Here is a 23,047-nt window from a genome sequence, read left to right on the forward strand (position 1 = left end):
GATTCGTTTACTAAGTTTTGTTGGTTAATACCACTTAGAAAAGGAAATACTGCAGCCGTAATTAGAGCACTGAAATCAATCTTTGTTAATTTTTCTGTGCCTAGAAGACTGGTGACAGATAATGCGACCATCTTCACTTCGACGTTGTTTAGAAATTTTTGTTTCCAATTAGGAATCCAACATATCACAACGCCCCCTTATTACCCCTGCCCCAATGTAGCTGAACGCGTGAACCGAAACTTGAAAAGCGCTCTGATTGCTTTTCACGCAGAATCGCAAACCAGATGGCATGACTGCCTAAGCTGGCTGCCATTGGCCTTCAACCTGGCTTCACATGATAGCACAGGGTGTACCCCTTTTTCACTTATGTTTAGGTATAGTCCCAATCACCCATTGCTTAATGCATGGAAGTTGGATGAGATTTTCCCCGAACGACTAAATTCGGGAACAGTTCAGATTTGGAGGAAGGCTCGAAATAATCTACTTCGAGCACATACGAGAGTGAAGGAGAGATATGATCGGCGTCGTGTCGATGTACCTTTCAAAACGGGTGATTTGGTATTATTACAAGCACATGTACAATCCAGCGCCGTTAATAAGATTTCTAGCAAACTCAGTTACAGGTGGAAGGGACCGTTCGTTATTAAGGACTGGTTTTCTCCGGTTACCGTATCGTTACACGACCCCGCCACCCAAAATTTTGTACAAAAAGCTCATGTCTCTCAAATAAAAATGTTCAACGGTTGAAACCACCATAAACAGCAATTTGAAAGATGACTACTTGAGTTATGTTGAAAAAAGATCCGACCAGGATACAGATCAGTCTATTGAAGGCAAGATTTTTTGTCGTGAGTTATAATTGGATAGGTTTTTGTGAGTATGGCGCCACTCTATAGCCTTGTCTCTATACACTCAACGAGATGATTCCTAATGAATGAGAAGGAGAAAAGAGAAAAAAGAGTTATGATAAAGATATTTACCGTATTTGTTAGAAGGATTCATTACGGGTTCATGAAGGGTTTAGTCAAAGATTTTGTTACGTGACAATATAATGTATATAGAAGAAATTCCGGAATGTAAATAACTTGCGCAACTAGATTAGTCATTAAATTATGTTATTAACTTCGTAATATTAAATATATTTAGGTAGGTGAATTAGGTTTAATTTTATTTCATTGATCGGCTGCATACTCGTGGTAAATGATTGTACAGTTTTCCCACGGTAGTAGATAATTGATTGTTTGGTAAATCGGGTGATGATCAATTTTTGAAGTCATCAACAGTCATAATACTATGTATGTAAATGATGTCTCTAATAATAATAATAATAATAATAATAATAAGTTATTTAGCATAAGACGATTTATCATAATATTCTATACTATACCCATTTTCAATAGCTTAATACTCATCCATTCATAGTTAAGAATTATACATTCACATAGTTAGGAGTTAGTACATATAGATAATATATATTCCAATTCATAAAATAATAAGAATAATGTCTAAGGCCTCATATTTTATATTCTATTCGCTTTATATTTCATCTTATTTTGTTGATATCCCTATTCTTTATTAGTTTACCTTCCGTGATTAATACAATTATAATCTTATCTTAGGTTTATTCAGTTCAACTGAATCCATTTTAGTTCACTAATATAATTCAGTGGTAGAGATTTCCGGCTGGAATACAATAATGGATAGAAAAGTTTCATAGCTACGGAATGTACATCAAGCGTGTGTCATTGCTCTCCGATGACTCGCTAGCGTTGCAGTTTCAACCATTATTATCTTTGAATCGTAGTCGATGTAGAATAGTATTGCCTATTGAATTGCTTTATATTGTTAAAAATATATTGCACTCTCAACTCTATAGTAATGATAGTTAGATTTCAATACATTCAGCTGAGTGAAAAAGTTTCATCCTTTACTATTATGATCAAACGTACTTCATATTTTACAACAGCAGAGTAACATAGAACCAATTAAAACTATGATGTCTTTTAAACGTTTTCCCTTGTTAGAGTTTGCCAAGAAAATAACCAGGGACTCAATAAAGTGATTGAAGTATTCAAGATTATTATACTCGGTCCGTCTTTAGTACCTACTTAAAAGGTGGACACGTCCATATTGTTTTGTCCTGACTCTTGCCACAGTTTTAAAGACTCTTGCCACAAATCTCAATTAGTTATACATTTTGCTGAATTTCGGAATGATTAAAGAGATTTCTTTTGAAGAGGGCCCGCTTCAAATTGGATCCTACTATCAATCCAGAAATTCGACTCTCCAAATCATACAGAATGCCTCTATGGTAACATATCCTGATTAGATTTCTTTTTGCGTGTTTCACACCGGAAGGAAGGGGAGTGTGCCGGGCACTGTCTTTAATTCAGGCCTTTTCCCAAGTTATAATAGTAAATTTAATACGCAATAGACTAGAGCCATTATTGTAAGTGAGTTAGCGAAATAAATTATTTTCTCTCTCTATTATGAACGGCCATGACTTCGAGTTTCCCATGATAGATATTTAAAAATTGTGGCTCCGAGTCGTCGAGGAATGTAGATTATGGAATTATCTCTAAAACTTAGCCTTCTTGTCGCGACATAAAATGCGATAAGTTGGAAAACAGCAAGCATTGAAATTATAACAAACTACCGATTTTGCAGTTACTATTTGGTCCAAAGGCTGTAGAAGCCACGCGACGATTGGTCAAATTGATTCCATTCGCCCAATAGGAGACCTGTTTCTAAATACAGTAGTGGGGATTCCCCAGCCGCGCAAGACCAGATTACGTTTCGGAGGACACTTTGCTAGGAGCACTACGAGAGTAAAGATGTAGTCACTATGTTTCCCCCTTTTTGGGCAGGTTTATAAGTTTATTTCAGTAGTTAATGTAGGAGCTAGTTTTATTTTTTATTAATGTTTAAATTTACTAGTAGTGCCATGTCCTGAAAGGTTTAATTGTGTTTCTTCATCATGTACGAATAATTGTTTCTTCAAATAACCGCTAAGCGGTTCATGTGTGTCCCCAAACCAACTTCTTGTACTACCACCCCTTTGGTTCCGCAACTTTATGTAAAACCGCTTCAAGACACCCGTTCAGACGACAGGTCTAGGGACGTAAGAGGACGTCGCCGTCAAGCCAAATTCAACCGGTAAAAGCTCACCGCCAAAAACAAGGTACTGTAACCCCGACGATAAAGCAACGTACAAACCAACGAAAGTGCAGTGTAGTGAAACAAAGGTTCATTCGAGAATGTCAATCAAAAGTGGGGATTCAAAATTATTATGAAATGGGTTATATGGGTTACTATCGACGAAATTTGGGTTCAACGGGTTTTTTTCTTTCTTGAGTAATTTCATGTTGAAATTAATTAATTAATTAAAAAAAAAATTAATTTTATGTGAACTAATTCCGATTTTTCCTTTTTTTACAGAATAGAGCCTTAAGATGTTAGCCTATGGGACGAAGACTCAACGTAACTTCACAATTAATCTTTCAAAAATATTCCATTATCTTTAATATCTCACTGTAGGCTACCAGTCTGCCTATTTATATATCTGTATTTGTATTGTATATTATTATATAATCATTATTGGACGATTGCTTATACATTTGCTATAATCGATTATGGTTTTATAATATTATCAACTGTATATAATAAATACTTTGAGTCGAGTTTAGTTGTTATATTACAATCGTTCATTAGTTTTCTGTATTTTATAACTGTGCTTTAAGTAGATTATAAATATTATTTACTGGTGGAATATCTGTATTTCTCGTTGATGTGATTCTTACTTTCTTGGAATTTGAGGTGTTTTCCTTCAGTTTGTTATAGAATTTGTAAATTTTGAAGTGTGGATCGTTATTTTCCAAATTGGAGTAATTTAATTTTAGTTTTGTAAGTGTATGTATTTTGAAGTGTGGTTATTCTGTTTTTCCCAAGTCGGTGTAACTTGATTTTAATTTTGTAAATATGTTTTGAAGTGTGGTTAGTTCGTTTCTTCTATTTTAATTGATTTGATTTTGTAAAAAATGTACGGTATTTTGTTTTGTATGAGGAATACAACTGAATAGTTTGTAAAAAGTTATTATTTACAATTTATTATTTTAGTTTCCAAAGACATATTCAAACTTATTATTTTTAATCAATGGTGCAATTATTTATGTATATTATATGCAATTTAATATTTTCATTAAAATGGTTCATTTCTGAGAGTAGGGTTGTTGAATTTAAATCTACTCAATATTAATTTGATCATCTATTCACAAATACGAAAATACCAGTGCAAACAAAACTATTTCCTACCCAATTTCAACAAATTGATATAGGCCTAATCTGTGTTAGAAATCTAGTGAATCATCCAACTCAGTTAATATTCAGAAATCTAGTTAATTATTCAAATCATTTGTTATTTTAGGATATTTTTGCATTATTCCACTGTAGTACAATATTCTCTTTTCCAATGCGCTATATCCTTCTCATCTACTATCTTTATTCTTGTTCTATCTGTCTTGAATGTGAAAAAATAACCAGAACATCAATACCTATCAATATTTAAAAATATATTATATTTCATATGTTCCACTTATCAATCTCCTATTTCATTGTACAGATTTCTAGCTCTGTTATTATTTATTCTTGCACATAAAGAGCGTCAGAATACATACAGATGTAGAAATAAGTTATAAAATTGATTTAATTGCTATTCATTGTATGAAAAGCTAGCTTGCCTTACATGTTGTTTGAAATCTAATTCCACCAGTCTAAAATCTCATTGCAAGCAGAATACAGTGAATCAGTAGAGATAAAAGATAATGGTATCATTGCAAGTGATATGGATAGTATTATAATACTGAATGCATTAATAATACTGATTTACAAAACCGGTACAAACCTTACAAACGCAGAATAGCATTAGAATTACTTCAATGGTCAATCGATGCATGTTTTAAAACATTGTACCAAAAGATTTACAAGAAAATACCTTACTAAATTTACTAATTCACATTTCTTACTAAATTCTAATACTGGAAATTATTACTTTGTTGCGCCAGATTTCTTATTCATTTTCAGCCAGTTTAGTATTCTTGTACCCCGGATTGTCATGCAGCATGTTTGTCATTTTTACAATCTGGATCTTCTTTAATAACAATATTCGGACGAAATAGTTCATCTCACATTTTACGAAGAAAGCGTAAAATTCTCAAAAGGTAATACATTCAAATTCAACCAAACTACTATGATTCACAGAAAACTTTTCACTGAAGCATTCAATCGAAAATCCAACTTTGAAATCGCTGTGAGCCAATCAAACACAGCAAAAAACGCTCAAGTTTCTCTTACTCAGACATATTAATAATTATTATGATAATGGCAACAAATATTACTTGTATTCACATCTTACTCGACAAGTAGAAACTTTTCAAGTTTAATGAATCAAGTTCTAAGAACTTTTCCTAAGTCGTTTTTAGTTACTCTATCATTAATATAAATAAAATTCCAGTTTTTTCAAGTAATATAATTACACTAAATGATTTTAAATGTATTCTTGTCTCACTTGTACAGCCAATAGCTTAAATTATAATATTTTTATTTAAATAGGGTATTCAGATGTGTTAATATGTTTATCTTATCGTCACAATTACAAATGTATGCATGTATGGATAGAATTATTGTATCAGTCAGAGTATTGTATATTTACACTAGGCTACACCGTTTATTAAAATAATAAATTATTGTGAAATTGGATTAGTGTTTTTATCTTGATTACCTCACGAATATGTGTGTAATTATGCTGTTAATAATGATCATTGAAACTCCTTCAATTTTTTTTGTGCTGAGAGTGATGTTCATATAAGCTACGGTATGCTTGTGCATGGGAATTTTGATAATGACGATGAATAAGAGGAATTACAAGATTACAACTTCAGATGAGCTCAGAACTATTGGGAAGCGATATTCAAACTCAAGAATAATATTTAGCGGAACCGACTCGTATAATAGTTAGTGCAGGTTAAATTTTAATCCTGATTAATTCCTGGAGAACCAATCAGAGAAGCCGTCTTTTTAAAATGGTCTTCTCTGATTGGTTTAAGTGAAATTGATCAGGATTAAAATTTAACCGGATTCTGTGCAACATAAGTGTAACATACTTCTCTAAAACACTGTATTAAAATATTTTGATAGTACCTACCCAGTCATTGGGGAGGCTTTACTGTTTGTTTAAAAGTGTACTGTAGGCCTATACAGTATATCACTGATATTGATATCGATATTTCGATAGTATCGAATTTCAGTAAATAATAAATATAAAAATTATTATTGGTATAACATATAAATTTATTGATTACTGAAAACCTTAACGAAAATGAAACACTCCTTCTACTATAGGTCCACGTTATAATGACAGTATTTGATCAACTTTGGTTTTGCTATCATTCGACAAAGCCGGTAGTACTATCCTTTTCTAGGTCCACAACGATGCCAATTATGTTTTTGACAGTGTAGAAATATAATTAATTAATGCAGAGAATCGGCATCGCTGTTCTTCTATCTTTATCCACTGCCATTATAACGTGGACCTCACTATAGATAAAATATTATTAGGCTACTATAGGTACTATTGCTTGCAAAGATCAAATTATGATCAAATAGTAGATGGTATCGATAGGCCTATTACAACTCGTATCCTCTATTATCTTCAAATTCTAATAAAACATTTGAAACGATTTATTATTATCGTAGAGGTGTGAATGAAAAATATGTGTTTTAGATAAATTTATGTTTTATAAATTTCGTAGCTTTTCATTATCATTATTATGTCACTTGCTTTTGCCATGACGCTGTTACATGACTTCGAGATATCGATTTTACTCAACTTATTCTGAGGATTCAAGAATCGACTTCAATCGACTTCAAGAGTCGATTCATCAAAGAATCGTTGTAATCGATAGCTCGAAAGTCGAGGTCGAGTACTCGAGTTGCCATTTTGATTTTGAAAATGTAAACAGTCAACTGTCGTTCTAATAAGCAGCGTGTTGAAATCTTGTATTAATTTTGTTTTTCAACTTATAATTTATTATCGATCTTTCAAGTTTAGTTAATTTATTCAAAATTTTGTTTTACTTTGAGTAATTATGCTTGGAAGATGCGAAGCTGACTTTCGTGCTCACAGAAATCGCAGAAAGTCTAGGCTTGGAAAGTTTAATTCTGAAGTTGAAAGACCTATTGCGCTTCCTAGCTCTATTGTCTGTGCTATTGCACCAAGAAGAACACGTAAGATTTATTGCTATATTTTTCTGTTAATAATTTAGCTTATTATAAGAAACCTTAATAATAATAGTGTTAATAACCTCAAATTTTGACGTTAGTATCAATGCTTGTATTGTAGGTTAAGATTCCCTAATTACTTGGCGTACGTTTCAGCTATTATACTCTTAGTCCAGTCACTAACTTATATACATTGGTGCATATAGTTATATTGTAGTTCTGATTTTCTAATATATTATTTGGGTACATAAGAAAAGTCCAGAACCAATTTCTTCATGCAAATTTCCTTGTGCTAGAAACAGAGTGGACAAAAACCTCTTATTTTCGGCTAATTTTCCAGTTTTCAGCTATTTCTGCCAAATCTCGTAATCGGACAGAAAAATTTGCTCCCGCCTTTTTTTAGATTATAAAATTCTGAATGATCATTCGGAATTCTCTATCTCCAATGAGTACCGAGTTATGATTTTTCAAAAATGAGTGAAATTTGAAGAAAAATTAATTTTAGTTTTTGATCAACAATATCTTCCGATTGTTGAAAACAAATAGAGTAGGGCAGCCTAACGAGAATCAAGATTTGAGACTCCATTCTCAGTGCAATTTAAACTTGGATAATTGTAATTGTCCCACCATTAAAAAAGTCAATAATACTAAGTACTTGGGAATCATAATAATTGATGAAAACCTTAAATGGGATGTTCATATTAAATACATATGTAGAAAAATTAGATATTTATCTTTTAAATTTTACCAAGTTAACAGAATTCTTAATAAGAACCACCTGAAAATGATGTATCATGCTCTAGTCAAGTCAATTCTGCAGTATGGCAAAGTTGTTTGGGGAGGTTGTTTCAACTGTCATATTGCTGAATTATTTGTAGCACAAAAACTGATAATTGAAAATATATTAAGCAAACCCAGGCTCTATCCAACGGATATGATTTTTAGTGATTTTGAGGTCATGACTATACGTCAATTATACATAAATAAAAACCGTAATTGAGTACTTAATAAAATATAGATCCGATTTTCCTCTCACAATAAACTCTACACTTAATTATTATAATCTAAGGGCCACTGCTAACAAATATGTTTAACCTATAACACTAAGATTGAATGTATGAGGAGGCAGTTAATTTACATAGGTACTAAAATAATAAACCTCATTCCAAATCACTTTCTCATAGACAATAAAATCAGCGGAAAAATTAAACTGGATATAAAAAACTGGACATACAGTAATTTCTTCTTCCATTTAGATATATAACTCGAGATTTCTGCTCCAGCATTGTTTTTTCTTTAGTTTTTTTCATTTTTCAGTGGACTCGCTTACCTTTATTTTGAGTACCTATTCCTCTGTTTTCTTCCTTCCCCCCATTTCTCCCTTCCCTTTTTCCTCATTACTTCTCTTCTCTTCTTTGCCTGCCTATTACATGGGAAACCATAGTTGGCTAGGTATCTTACTCTCTTTTATATTTATTTGGTTTTTTATATTTGTAACATTTTATTGTGTTTTATTTGTTTCGTAATTCTTTGTAATTTTGTTTTGTCTTGTTTTGTGTGTTTTTAATAAATTGAAATTGATTTTTACCATCTAGATGTATGATTCAAAATCCCTTTGGGAGTTTTTTTTTGTGCTCTACAATCTGAGATCAGGTAGAGCGCTTTATCTCATATATATTTCCAGGTACACCTGTCAACAATGCTCCTTGTATTGTGAAAAACACCTGATTTTCATCTTCAACAATCATCACCAACTACATTGTCCTCACATTGATATTTCGCACAATGACATAAGTTCATGAGATTATGTTCTATAAGAATCACCCGTTAGATGCACTTCATTTCAGTATTTCCTAGTGGAGAGGCGCGCTTAAGAACTTCTGAACGTCCCTTTACTCTCACACACAAAAGGAGACTGCGCTTGTGTGTGTGAGTAGTAGGAGGGTCGGCCTAATCCTTCAGAGCTCATGCGAAATTGGACAGAGTATAGTTGATTCCTATATTGAAATTCAAATTTCATTTTCATTTACTTCATTAGAAACTTTTTCAAATTAGGCCTAATCTTATTTACTAGCAGCCTAAACTACTTAGCAGTTTTAGTTAAAGTTATAAGAAATATCATCCACTCAAAAAAATAATACTCTAACTAGAAATAGTGATCATCATTGTTACAATATAACCTTCAATGCAACATCTCCATCAAAATTGTCTGTGATATATATATATATAAGTACGTTATACATCTATAAATGTAAGTTATGTAGTTCAAGTTACTACGTAGGCTACCATAGAATTGAATAAAGTGCAATTTATAAATCTGAATCAGTTTCAAAACCAACTTTTCAGAAAAAATGTATTATCCTACTGATTTACTGTACCGTATCGTTATGAGTTTGCATTGTCGTATTTTACACTTTCAATGCTATTTTCCAATTAAACTTTTATTAAAATTACTGTAAAAAACACTTATTTTTCAAATTTATTGATGGGTAACACTCTAAAAACTCTATTAAAACTCAGTAAAAACTCTGGGTAAAAACTCTGGGTAAAACTCTAGTTTTGTTTTCAACAATTCAATTTTAAAACTTTATGCTTTAGTTATGATCACATTGGACGCGTCATATTTATATAACCATATTATTTGGACTATTATTATAAAAATTAGGAAGAGAAACAGTTTTGGATTTATCCAGTTGATTTTCTCCAGTTGTGAATGTGAAATGAAATAAATAAATATTAAGTGCAAGTGCACGAGTGGTCATACATGACACAAACAAAATCTGGAAAGAAAACACAATAAGAACACTCACAGTGAACGTGTGCACTTGCTGGTGCAAGGTGTCAGTGTGAGCAGCTACAGACAAGTCACCACGTGATTCAATGGCCCCTACCATTTCCAGATTTTCTTTCTCGACTTATGTGTGCTCTCTATCATAGGGTATAATTGACCGAAGCGAAGCTGAGGTCTTAGTTTCGACTCGATCGGCTTTTGTCTGTTTGTTTGTACCGCAGTTACAGTCGCAGTTATTGTCCGATTTGGATAAAATTTGGTATACAAGTTATTTGAAACAAGGCGCAGAAACGTATGTGTAACGATTTTTGATAAGACCTCCGCTTTTTTGTAATTTGATAAACCGCAGACCAACCTTCTTCCAGAAAGCTACTTTTTCGTATCTAGCGCCGTTATTTTGCAAGATACAGCAATTTTTATTCTTTTCGAAATGAAAGATCTTTGTATTTACAATATGTTAAGAGTAAATCTTGTCCAAAATAAATATAAGTAAAAGAAATTGGCTCTCATTTTTTATAATAGAACTTGGGTCGCTCTAAAATTTGCTCTATTTATTAATTTATTGTAGAAAACGTCTCACTTGACTGCACAGTATTTTCCCTTTTCAACACGAAATTTCCCTGTTTCATAGACGAATAGTTTCTGGAAAACTATTAGCTTTTGTTTTCCTTTTAGTATGAGATCGAAATCCGAGTTGTGAGCATTTAGCATTCTGCATAGCATAACAAGTCATAACATTAAAACCATCAATAGCAACCTCCTGTCATTGACCCCAACAAACCCATCTTATTTAGAAACATTTTCTGTCTCACTATCGTCTGTGAGACGATTATCGTCTAAATTGCCTATTCCATTTTTCCGTCATCTGATCAATATCTTATGATTAATTATTAAAAAAGTTGTAATATAGGTTAATATTGTAGATATGGCGACGATGTAAAGGTACTTCCTCGAAAGAAATTTATAAGACCGATGTCCCTGAAAGCATTGTCACTAGCGTTTTCAATGGGAAAAATAATAGATGACATTGCTAAATCTTCACAATATACTGTACTTTCATAATGGCCCTTCTCATTAATTTGAAAGTTGTATTCATGAGCGAGGTCTACTTTTCGCAGAACTACTAGTCACATTGGATGCGTATATGTGCTGATGCACGTCAGATCATGTATGAGCCAAGAAACAAAATCTGGAAAGAGCCATTGAAACACTTAGTAACTTACATGCAGCTGCTCACACTGAACGCAACCAGCAAGTGCAAGCGACCAGTGTGAGTCGCTATTGCTGTTTCCAGATTTTGTTTCTCATCTGCGCACTTGGTCATGCATAACCAAACCTGCACATGTTTCTCCACACAATTGGACTCAGAAATGAAAGTCAGATGTGTAGGCTTTGTAATCAGACTGAAGAGGCTGCCAAGCATATCATACTGGATTGCGAAATACTAGGGGCTAGGAGAAGGGGGCTCTGTTTGGCTGTAAGCAACCAGGTGATGAATGGGATGTTAGTATAGGGAAAAACTCCTGGACCTTGTAAAGGACACAGGAGTTGGTTTGCGCAACTAACATACTTGGGACACACAATAAGCTTCGGTTGACGTGTGAGGTTCTTTGGATCCTTGAATCCGTCCCTTCAAAAACATAACATATCAAAGATAATTGATATGATGTATTATTTCACTATTCCAAGTTTTCCTTTCATTGATATATAGCAGCTTCAATGTATGGGGTGAAAAGAGTCAACTCAGCGGTTCCACACTTTCTATGCTCACCTACTAACTAGTCCAAATCAAGCTGCGAAGTCAAAAATTTTGTCACAGACACCTTCTTCAAATGTCATTGTCAAATGATCAATTGTTGTAGCAATGAAAATTTCACCCCTTACATTGTAGCTGCTATAAGAATGGAAGGAAAACTTGGAATAGTGAAATAATACATCATATCAAAGATAATGCAATGCTCTACAAATCAACGATAGGAATTTATTTTTACGATGCATTGTTGTATAGTTATGAGCCCTGAAAAAGCAGAAAATCGGATAAAAACCTCTTAATTTAATAATTACATACCTTCAAGAGCGAATATCTCGTGAGTGTCTCTTGGGAATATCACAAAATTCTACTGAACAAAAAGTGTAGAGAATTTATCAAGCTTCATTTTTGAATAGTTAATTATGTCGGTTGAATGCATTTTTCTCAAGATATGAGCGTGGAAGCAAAACGCAACTTTTAAACCACCCTCATCCCTTTAGCACATGAGTTAGGAATGGGGACTTTTGATATGTTCTCCTCCTAACCAGTATCAACAGAGCTGCAAAGTTAAAAATTTTGTTTAAAACATTCCATCCAAATTCCTTTGTCAATTGATCTATTGTTGTAAAAATGGAGATTTCACACTCAACACTAAAGCTACTGCCAAAGGTGTAGGGAAATTCGTTAAAGCGTGAAATTATACATCAAATTAAAGAGAACTATGAGCTAATAATCAGATTGGATTTTCTCCGTCAATTTTTAAAGAATTATAAGAGCAAAAATAGAAAAAAAATTGGTTGTAAACGTGATATTTTTTAAAAATGTCACACCTTCAAGAGCGGATATAGCGAAAACTAGAGGAGATATAAAAAAATGTGTAGAATGAATATTGTAGGAAATTATGTAAGCTTTAATTTATTATATGACAGTCAAGTCCTTAGGATACATAGTTTTTTAGTTATTCGCGAGAAACCAAAAAATGGTACCTTTAAACCACCCCCACCCCCTTAACACAGGGGGTAGGTTTTGATATGTTTACCTCCTTACCACCTTAAACAGAACTGTGGGGTCAAAAATTGTCTTCCAAACATTTCCCTCTATATCCTTTTTTGAGCATTCATTGCCTGGACTACCCTAAATAGGCTACATATGTATTGTTCGATAATTTGATAATATTTCTGTTTTTCAGTTGGAAGTCGAATGAACCAAGTGCTCTATCAAGAAGCAGCTCTTAAAAGAAAGAAAGAAGCAGTAAAAGCAAATCCAAAAAAGTGTCTGTTCTCTGAGCCAGAAAATGAGAATGCTGATAATCATTATCCATCCAAGATACAAAAGAGTGCCACTTACTCCATGCAGTATGGATTCTCTTCATCAGAGGTTTGTAAAATTGTCTCATTCAATAAGATCTTTAATATAATATTAGAATATACAATATAATATTGGCTTGTCCTGGATTCATTACTAACTAGATGATATACCTACTAAAGATGCATTGATGAACGTCACAGCAGCATAAACAAAAATGTACAGTTGAAGTTTCTAAAAAATGAGGAAAAACAATTTTTATAAAATGATCATCATCATCATCAGTGGCGCTACAACCCGCTACAGGTCTTGGCCTCCTCCAGTATTCGCCTCCATTCGTCTCTGTCTTCCGCCCTCGCTTTCCAACCTCTGGCTGCAATCACTTGTGCGTCCTTGTCAACACCGTCCATCCAGCGCAGTCTCGGCCTTCCTGGTCTTCGCCTCCCTTCCATCCTGTACAGCATGAGTCTCATCTGCCCGAATAAGGTGGCCAGCCCATCGCAGTCTACCAATTTTGATCATTTTGACCACGTCAGGTTCACGATATACTTGGTAGAGCTCTTCATTCTTCCTCCTCCGCCAGGTCTCATCCACTTTTATTCCACCACAGATGCTTCGCAGTACCCTCCTCTCAAAAACTTTGAGTTGGCTCTCGTCTTTTTTGGACAGTGTCCATGTTTCACTGCCATACATGAGTACTGGCAGGATTAGCGAGCGATATATTTTAAACTTTGTGGCTCTGCTCAGCACTTTGTTTTTTATATACTTGGAGAGACCATAGAAGCATTTGCTGGACAGGAGAATTCTCATTTCCACCTCCTTTGTTGTTTCATTTTTACCATCGACGAGGGAGCCCAGGTATACAAAATCATCTTTAACCTCAAAACAGTTATCATTCATCTGAAGCCTCTCCCCGATGTTGTGGTTCGTTGATGTGATCATGACCTTTGTTTTGTTTTCATTTATGTGAAGGCCCATTTGCAATGCTGCATTTTTAATATTTTTAAAGGCTTCCTTCATATCATTCACCGATCTTCCAATGATATCAATGTCGTCTGCGTACGCGAGAATTTGGGTTGATTTATAAAAAATATTCCCTTCAGTGTTGACTTTTGACTCACGAATGACTTTTTCTAAAGCTATATTTATAAAATGATATCTCTACCAATTATAGTCATAATAAGGGCTTATACAGACAAAATTTATTTACATAACTATATTTTTTCATACTAATAGACTTTTTCATGTACATTTTCATGTATGTTCTGGAAAGAAATAAATGATTGATTGATTGATTGATATTAAATATCCTATTAAACAACTTTGAGTAGAGATTTAATGATACTGATAATAGTAATTGGTGATTAGAAACAGAAATTTTACAAGTGGAGGACCGCGGGTGAACAAAAGAAAAGAGCTGTGTGATTATAAACGAAAACTTACTGAAACTGAAGAAAATGCAGTAGAAACCGGGGCTTCAAAACAGCAATGATGTTGTAGGTTCGTGCACTTCATGCCAACTGAAACTGGAGGGGGAAGCTGCCTTTTGGCTGCTTCCTTCTACGATGAAGAGGGAGGTGTGGGGGTAAGGAAGGAAATCACGATAACTGTCTTTACCAGTAATACTGAATGAAATTTTGCCATGGAAAAAATTGTAATGTGAAATTTTTAGTTCAATATTATCAAAATTTTTATAGATTTTGCGGGTTAAAGAAATGAGACGGGGCCACAGAAACCAATGGATGGACTGGTAGAAGTTCTAGTGACCGCCGATTGTTATTGAATTTCGACATTTTCGTGGTCTATTGTTAAGGTTTCCATTCCGAGGAATATGTTGGTGGACCAGTGTGATTACTTAAAGGCACTTTCAGCTGTAAACCAGAAGTAGCATACAGTAATTGGATAAACACACACATTACTTCCGATGATAAGTACAAATTTAGTCAAACGTACGTGGTGTGTAAAGCCCAAATCGATTTTTGGACGTACATTTGTTAGCCGTCCTTATAAATTCTACGAGATTGAATTGGACTTGACAAGCACATGATACACATCTATATCCATATCACAATAATACAATGATTACAAGAACTTGATCACTGATTTAGATTCAATAATTACAGAAAATACAAGTAACAGATGTAAGGTGCAAAGTAATAGATAAGTTGGTGCTACCTGCTCTACCAGCTAGAATTGCCTTCAAGAAAGCACACGGGGCCACTAATGAGAGTAATGAAGCGGAATCAGAGGACAATAAAGTATGCTAGTCGAGAGTTAGAGGATGCACCTTTTTGGAACAATAGCCCAGTGCACAGGTAGCGCGGCCACGTCTCCTTTCTTTTACCCGATTTTGCTTTTTAAATGTGATTTTGTGTTTGAAAATAGTTTTCTTGATTCTAAAATTTATGAAAACTCAGGAAGTGAAAGTGCAAATTTTTAGTGAGAAAACATGAAGAACCCAAGACATAGCCTATAAACTTGAGTGTTGATAGGAAATGACATTGGGTAATACGGCAAGGCAGAACATCCGAAAGGATCTCTCTGCCAATAAAAGCCATAAGAATAAATAAAAAAACTGAATGAAATGATAAAGAATTGCCACAACCATTTAAATATCGTTTAAACCTTATTGAAATAAACTAGTTTTGATTGTTGCTAGGTAATTTTCAGTTTTGTAATTAATTTACCTTATCCATGTATTAAACATTCAAATAATACTTGCACATTATCGAAACAGTATTGAGTATTGTTTTGGCACAAATAACTGCCTGTAAATTGACCAATCAAACTGGATTTCCTCGTATCATTATCAGTGCCCGTGACCAGTTCATTGAAAATATTCTTCTCAAGAGCTCTAATGGCATTAATCCCACTCAATCCGGCTGAGCGAGTATGAATAGTCTCATTAGATCCCATGGAAATTATATTTTCACTGTACCGGGCACTGATACTGATATATGTGAATCAAGCTTTGTTACATATATTATATTTTTTAATTTCTTTGTGTAGTTGAGAAGTTGATATTGTGGTAATTATTCATATTGAATGAAAAAAACTAAGAAATTGTCAAAAACCACAGATTTATTGTTACTTCGGTTATTACACCATTGTCAATCTCTGATAAATAACCGAGTGTAATAACCGAAACCAGTCTTTCTAAGTATCAATAAATCTGTGGTTTTTGACAATTTCTTAGTCTTTTTCTTATTCAATATTTTTTAAAGTATTATAAAAGTCAACAATCAAACGTATAAGTATAATTATTAACAAGACCCGTTGCTCGGACAATTATATATAAAGTGTCCCTCGAAAGGTAACAGCCGAAGACCTTAGATTCTACATGAAATTTGCAACAAAACATTCTCAGTAAAATTGCAGTTTTCATTGCTTTGGTATTGCAATTCTCCTAACAAGTTTATACTTATTCGAAAGCTTATAAAATGACGAAGTTTTTCCATTATTGAAAATATGTTGTTACCTTGAAAAAATGGAGAAAAAACAGTTTGAAATTTGGCTTTGAACTCGACGAAAATACTTTTTTCAGCTTTGAGCGATCATAAAAGGTTCAAAGTTTATTAAAAACGTTAAACAAAGGAACACTCTATATGAATCTGATTGGAAATTTCTTCCCCTTTCCAACCATCCTTTGAATTAGATTTTGACTGATCAGTCAAACAATCTGTTCTGATCTAGTTCCAGGTATTGACGTTTTTCAAAAAATATTGAAAAATCGATAGAACTCGAAAACTAAGGTCGATATTAGACAATTTTTGTTGCAAATTTCATGTAGAATCTATGGTATTTCGGCTGTTACACCTTTATTGGAATATTCTGTATATTTATTTACATAATAGAAAAATTACAGCTTATAGAGGCTTACAGCTTTATGCCAAAAACAAGCCTCATTGAAAATCGATTGTTTACACAAACAGAAACTAAATTAATAAGAAAGAAAAGAGAAAATAATAATAAAATGGTTTGGAACAAATATTGTTTAATATCAATTACTAGCTTACCCGGCGAACTTCGTATCGCCAAAAAGACAATGTATCTCATGTCACACTTGACTTTATTTGGTGAATCATGAAATTTATCTGACAATCAATATTTTCATTTACATCTCAATACGGACTTCCTATGTGCTTAGTCATGCAGCATTCATTACTCCGAAAACATATCCTTCTCAATCAATTGGTAGTAGGCCTAATATCTATCAGTAAAGTATTGAATTAAAAAAAATATATATATGTTAAATCAGTGTTTCAAAGATGAATTCAATGTTTTCATAGTTGTTGATTGTCAATAGATGGTCCAGGAAATATGCGATGTACGATGAATCACACTGAATTCCATAAATTCTTTCCATCCTCCATTTTAGGATGAATATAAGCTAAGCTAAATTCAAAAAAAATTGTAAATTATTCTGTCATTCTTCAGTAATTGATGAATGCAATATGAACAACTCTCTTTCATGAGGTGAATAATTTTTTCAACATTTTCCAGTTTCTCAATGATAGGGGAGTGATAATTATTTGTATATGTCTTCTAAAGAACCATTATCTACAGCTGGTACCAATCAACTGCACTTCAACTCCAAACTACCGTTTTAATAACAGTACATAATTTATCACAGGGTGACGTGTTTATTACAGCTGGTAACTTTAGATGCTAAATCATATTATCACAATATGATCTTGAATCATGATCATCTTTCAGTTCTTCGGTAGCCGCTCGGCCGACAATTTCGAAAACATAGGTCTGTAAAATGGATAAATAAATAATTATTATTAGCCCCCCTTTCAAAATTTCTGTTCAGAAACCATCCACAATATTCACACAACATATTCCCAAAGTTTCATGCCGTTATGTCAAGTAGTTTTCAAGTCTATAGGGAACAAACAAACATACAAACAAACAAACACAAATACATTTTTTGTTATGTATATTCATTATAAATTGTAAATGTTATTGTATATTAAGATTTTTGGCTCTGTTTATAAATGTAATAAAAATTGTTTGTTTTACCTGAACAGGATCATGATGAGACCGGCGTTTTCCCAATGGACGATCCGTCAAAAACGAGAGTACTGGGTGTCAGAAACATGGAGCCCCAAGACACTTCCGGTCAGCGACTTCCGCTCAAGGACCACAACTTCCGGTCTACAACCAACAAGCCAGCCCAACAGCTGTTCAAGAACCATCCGACAGAGGCCGCCAAGAAATGTCTTCCAAAACAGCTGACATCTTGGAACCTGGTCCAATCTCCCGTTTTGCCGAAGCTAAGTGGTTTCACAACTGCCAAAACTCCTTATTCCCAAAAGTCAAAACATGTTGACTCACCTGTTATGCCTAGGCTAAGCACTTTCCCCCTAGCTGTAAAAACTACCATAAAAATCAATGCTGTTCCTCCTGAGGAAAATTCCTACAAATCTAAGGATTTTCCCCACAAAAATGGTAGCTTAAAATGTAGAGATTCAGACAATACATCAAATTCCAACTACTCTAAAAATGGGGGGCAAACACAATCTACCACAGACATTACAGAAATGTTGACTTTCAAGTATCCTATAACAGATATACCTAATTATTCCAGTGCAGATTTGTCAACTATGATGAATTTTAAGTATCCCACTTCAAACAATGATCCTCGTTCAGAAAGGTTGAATTTGAAGAATCCTGTGAATGATGCTCTGAAAGATTCTAGTTCAAGTCATTCTGAAGTGAAATTGAATTTCAAGTATCCTGTCACTGATGAACCGAAAGGTTCCAATGCACCTGTTTCTGAGTTTGTGCCGAATTTTAAAAGATACCCTGTTGCTGGGGAGTTGAATGATTGTTCTAGAAATCAAACACAGTCATCTAATTGTAATAATTATGGGCGGCAACAGTCAGTGACTGATTCATCAAAACTATCCAATTTTGATTTCCCTGTAAGCGGGCGAGCGAATGATTGTGCTTCGAATCCAACAAAACCATCAAATTCGAGCATCACTGATTCCAACCAGGTGGCAAGGTTTGAACGAGATGTATCCAACGATTATAATAACCAAGGGATGATGTCTACCTTCAAGATGGAACAAATGACAGAAAAACAGAGGAAAAAGTCAATTTCAGAAATGGAATTCGAAAAAATTTGCCAAATGAAAAATGATGGCTCACAGTCGCTGTTGTTGGATTTCTGTCTCAATGGCAAGTCTGTTTTGGAAGAAAATGGCGCGGGAAATAGTAAAGAAAATGTTCAAAACAACGATGCCACAAATAATCATGGAGAGAGACGTAGTGTTTCAAGTAATAATATGAATGGAAATGGTACAAGACGTAGTATTTCAAGTAATATGAATGGAAACGGACCTGCACGTAGTATTTCAAGTAATATGAATGGTAATGGCGCTCGGCGTAGTATTTCAAACAATACTATGAATGGAAACGTAGCTCCACGTAGTATTTCAAGTAACTTTCTGAATGAAAATGTTGTACATCATTCAAAACTGAAACAACCCAATTTCTATGCAAGCAAAGTTGAGAGTAAGCTACAGCCTTCAGGAGCTGATCTAAAACTTAATAAAAAACTCAATGATATCAGAAAAGATTCATCAAATTTTGTCATTCATAAACGTAAAGATTCATTCATATCTAGTGATACATTAAGCGAGGATGATAGCTTCAACCTCGATACCATCTTGATTAATAACTATGAATCTAGCACATTGATTGTTAATGAACCGATTATGGATGCCAGTGTGAAAGATGTGGAAAATATTGATGAGACATTGAGTAATATTCAGTTGAATGATGTGGGGGAAACGTTTGTGGTAACAAGTAATATGCCAAGGAAATTGTTTTTGGGTGGAGATGAAAATGTGTCAAGCGTTGTGGATAATGTTGAAGGTTTAGGGAAAACATTTTTAGTTGGAGGGAACATTGATGGAACGGTTTCTAAAGAAAATAATGTATTGTCCGTCGTGGCTCCTTATCCGGATAGGAAGCGGAGTATAGGCGAAACGTTTCTGGTTCCCCATAAAAATGTACAGAAAGTTCTGTTTGATGATAAAAAGTTCTGTCAAGAGAACAAAGAATCTATTTTGAAAGCATCAGCATTTGAGGTTCAAAGTAATCAGAGTATTGATATGGGAGTGGAAATGCTAAATGAATCATTGGATACGACTTTAAGGTTTGTTCAAAACGAAACACTGTGTGAAAATGAGAATGAGGCAACAATGTTGGAGAGTGGTGTGAAGAATAGGAGAGAAAGAGATGGAGGAGTTCGTTGTAGGAGAAATTTAGTAGATGGAATGAGTGTTGACAGAAATTTGGAAGAGGAAAATGGTACTAGAAGAAATAATTTAGTAGAAGAAAATGCTACAAAAACTTTGGAAGGAGAAATAAATGTTGGAAGAGATTTGGGTGAACAAATAAGTGCTGGAAGGAGTTTAGTAGAGAAAATGGATGTAAATGTAATGAGAAACAATGTAATAGATTTTATAAATACTGGGGAGGAAGAAATATATTTGCAGAATAATAGGAAAATTGCAGATAATTGTCAGTTTATTCCCCAACATTTTAAAAATTCTACCACTTCTGTGGAGGTATCAAAGAATGAAGTTCCAGAGAATAACCAGCGCAATGACAGTTTTATAAATGAAGTTATGAAGAGGCAAAAATTGTTGATTCAAAAAAGTGAGGAGTTATTCAGAAGTCGTCGGCAGATTATGGCACAGATAAAAGTATTGGAAAAGTCTCTTATAGAGCAGGAAGATCAATTTATCGAGATAAATAGGGAGTTCTGTGATTTAGTGACGGAATTTGGTGAAGTTGTAATTAATCAAAAGGTGAAGGCTGCGGTATCAGATAAAGTTGATACAGTATCAAGTAAACGTGATACGGTTACAACTGAAATTGATACAGTATCAAAGAAAGATGCTGAAAAATTGACAGAAAGCGTAATAGTTCCTTTTTCAGTACGGAAAAACGCCTTTGATACCCCCAGAAGTGCACGACGGGTTAGGCGAAATTTGGTTTTCAGTCAGTTGAAGTCAGATTTCAGCTGTTTGAAAACCCCGCTACCCTCTACCACCAAAAAACTACAGGAATCTACAGCGAATAAAACTATTTTGACACCAAAGTCTATGTCGGTCTGTATTCAGGATCAGGTCAACCAATTGTTCGACTCTTAAGACTCCAATTTCATACTGGATCAAAGTAATTGATAAAACGACTTGATATTGTCACAACCAATTTTTAGTAAAATTGAATCACCATCAAATGAAAAAAAATGAGCAACTCAGTAGACACTAATATTGATGTAAAAAGCGACTCAGGTAATTTCCAAGTGTCTCAAAATAAAGTTATTATTTTTCAAGAAATATGTGGCTGCGGCTATATATCAATGAAGCGAATTCATATTATCGCAACAACTTAGGCCCGCCGCAAAGTAGACCCACGCTAATCCACGAAAAGCAACCCACGCCGTGGGATGTTTTGTAAACCATTGCTAAGTTTATGTGTGATACATGCAATGAATAATCCACTTGTCAGCTGATTGATTATGAATAATTCTATAGCAATGGTTTACAAAACATCCCAAGGCGTGGGTTGCTTTTCGTGGATTTTCGTGGGTCCACTTTGCGGCGGGCATTATTCATTGAAAAATTATAGTAAACTCTAATATAGTCCGTGCTAATCTTAGTTTGCAGTACGGAGCTTTATGTCCAATGTAATTCCTTACAAGAGTAAGAAGAGCGCACTGTTACCGTTTTTATGCTAACTCCATAAAAATTACCCGTGCTCTCTTTTTTGCTCTTTCACAATTGACTCACAGGCTTTCTGGCTTCTGTGAAATCTGGCAGTACTGTACTCCATAAGGGCAATGCTGCAATCTAGGTTAGACTATAGGAACTCATGATAGAAAAACTAGTTTTTCAAGTATTGAACTTTAATAAGTTAAAAAAAATATATAAACTAGTTTTGGTTACTACACAATTTTCAATTTCTGGTAGAGATTATTTTTAATGTTTGATGGAATGAAAATGTTCTATTAATTAGTAGTTATGAAAATATCAAGTCGTTCTATTCAGTATGGTTATCTACTACATTATTATAACTACATTATGCCTCACATTGAGAAGTATTTAAGTACTTGTTCACAGGACATCACACACCTTAGTCGTAATAATTGATAGGATACTACCAGAGAAAACTACTATAATGCTATATTCTACCACTATGAACTACTATATGCTGTATTCTGTGGCTGTGGGTACTACAGATAGCGAAATCTACTATCCACCAGCATAGTGTAGGCCTACATTAGTTATTACATCATATACATTAGGCATACGGAAACCAATTTAGACAGGCTTGCATTAATTGTACATCGTTTATGAGTTATTATTTTACTAATATGAAAAACGCTCCTGTATTTAACAAAATGAATATAAAACCCTAGAATACTAGAATATTGTAGAAATAAATAATGTATGAATACAGCAGTAGACTAGTAGTAATCCATATACTGTATACAGCAAAATATGACAATTATCTCATCACTTTTTGCTATTAAAAAGAACGACTAGCAGTCAGACTTTTTCCAATAAAAACTCTGGACAACCAGGAAGATGGCGGACCTGCCGAAAAATCTCGTCACAGTAAGTGAATAATTCATTTATTGGAAAAACTTACTGTTAGTCGTTCTTTTTAATAGCAAAACGTGATTTAATAATAAGCAGTTCGTGATGGAAAACAACATTGAAGAACTCATATATCTTAATTAAAGATTCTTAATTTTGGCTACTATTTTCATTTCTTCTATGGCTGTTGTCCATGTATTGAATTCACCACAAAATGCTTATGGAAATAAAAATGAACAGCTCAATACAGTCTCACGTAAAAGTGTTCTTTTACTTTTTGTTATGAAACTTGAAAATAAT

At 33.9% G+C, this 23,047-nt stretch overlaps 2 protein-coding genes across 10 annotated transcripts in view; both read left to right on the plus strand.

Annotated features, from left to right (window-relative positions):
* The window catches only part of LOC111047728 (A-agglutinin anchorage subunit), a 69,741-nt gene extending 63,987 nt beyond the window's left edge, over positions 1 to 5,754 (plus strand). For 7 of the 8 annotated variants that reach the window (XM_039440264.1, XM_039440262.1, XM_039440261.1 and 4 more), the window contains one exon: positions 3,439 to 5,331. In XM_039440264.1, coding sequence (XP_039296198.1) covers positions 3,439 to 3,451 — 13 coding nt within the window. In that variant the 3' untranslated portion in view covers positions 3,452 to 5,331. Of the gene's footprint in view, positions 1 to 3,438 lie in introns of all 8 variants that reach the window. The other variant, XM_039440260.1, reaches the window with a different exon arrangement.
* Positions 5,755 to 6,983: 1,229 nt separating this feature from the next.
* Positions 6,984 to 22,587, plus strand: LOC111047727 (AP2/ERF domain-containing protein PFD0985w). Of its 2 annotated transcripts, XR_005572813.1 has the most exons (4): positions 6,984 to 7,281; positions 13,006 to 13,193; positions 18,155 to 21,364; positions 21,399 to 22,587. XR_005572813.1 is itself a non-coding variant. In XM_039440259.1 (3 exons), exons 1-3 carry the CDS (start codon positions 7,143 to 7,145, stop codon positions 21,293 to 21,295), a joined length of 3,468 nt encoding a protein of 1,155 aa, XP_039296193.1. In that variant the 5' UTR covers positions 6,984 to 7,142; the 3' UTR covers positions 21,296 to 22,587. The 2 variants fall into 2 exon arrangements, 1 of the variants encoding a protein (XP_039296193.1); XM_039440259.1 differs by having other exon boundaries at positions 18,155 to 22,587.
* Positions 22,588 to 23,047: the final 460 nt, after the last annotated feature.

Source organism: Nilaparvata lugens, chromosome 13, assembly GCF_014356525.2.
Source record: "Nilaparvata lugens isolate BPH chromosome 13, ASM1435652v1, whole genome shotgun sequence".
NCBI lineage: Eukaryota > Metazoa > Arthropoda > Insecta > Hemiptera > Delphacidae > Nilaparvata > Nilaparvata lugens.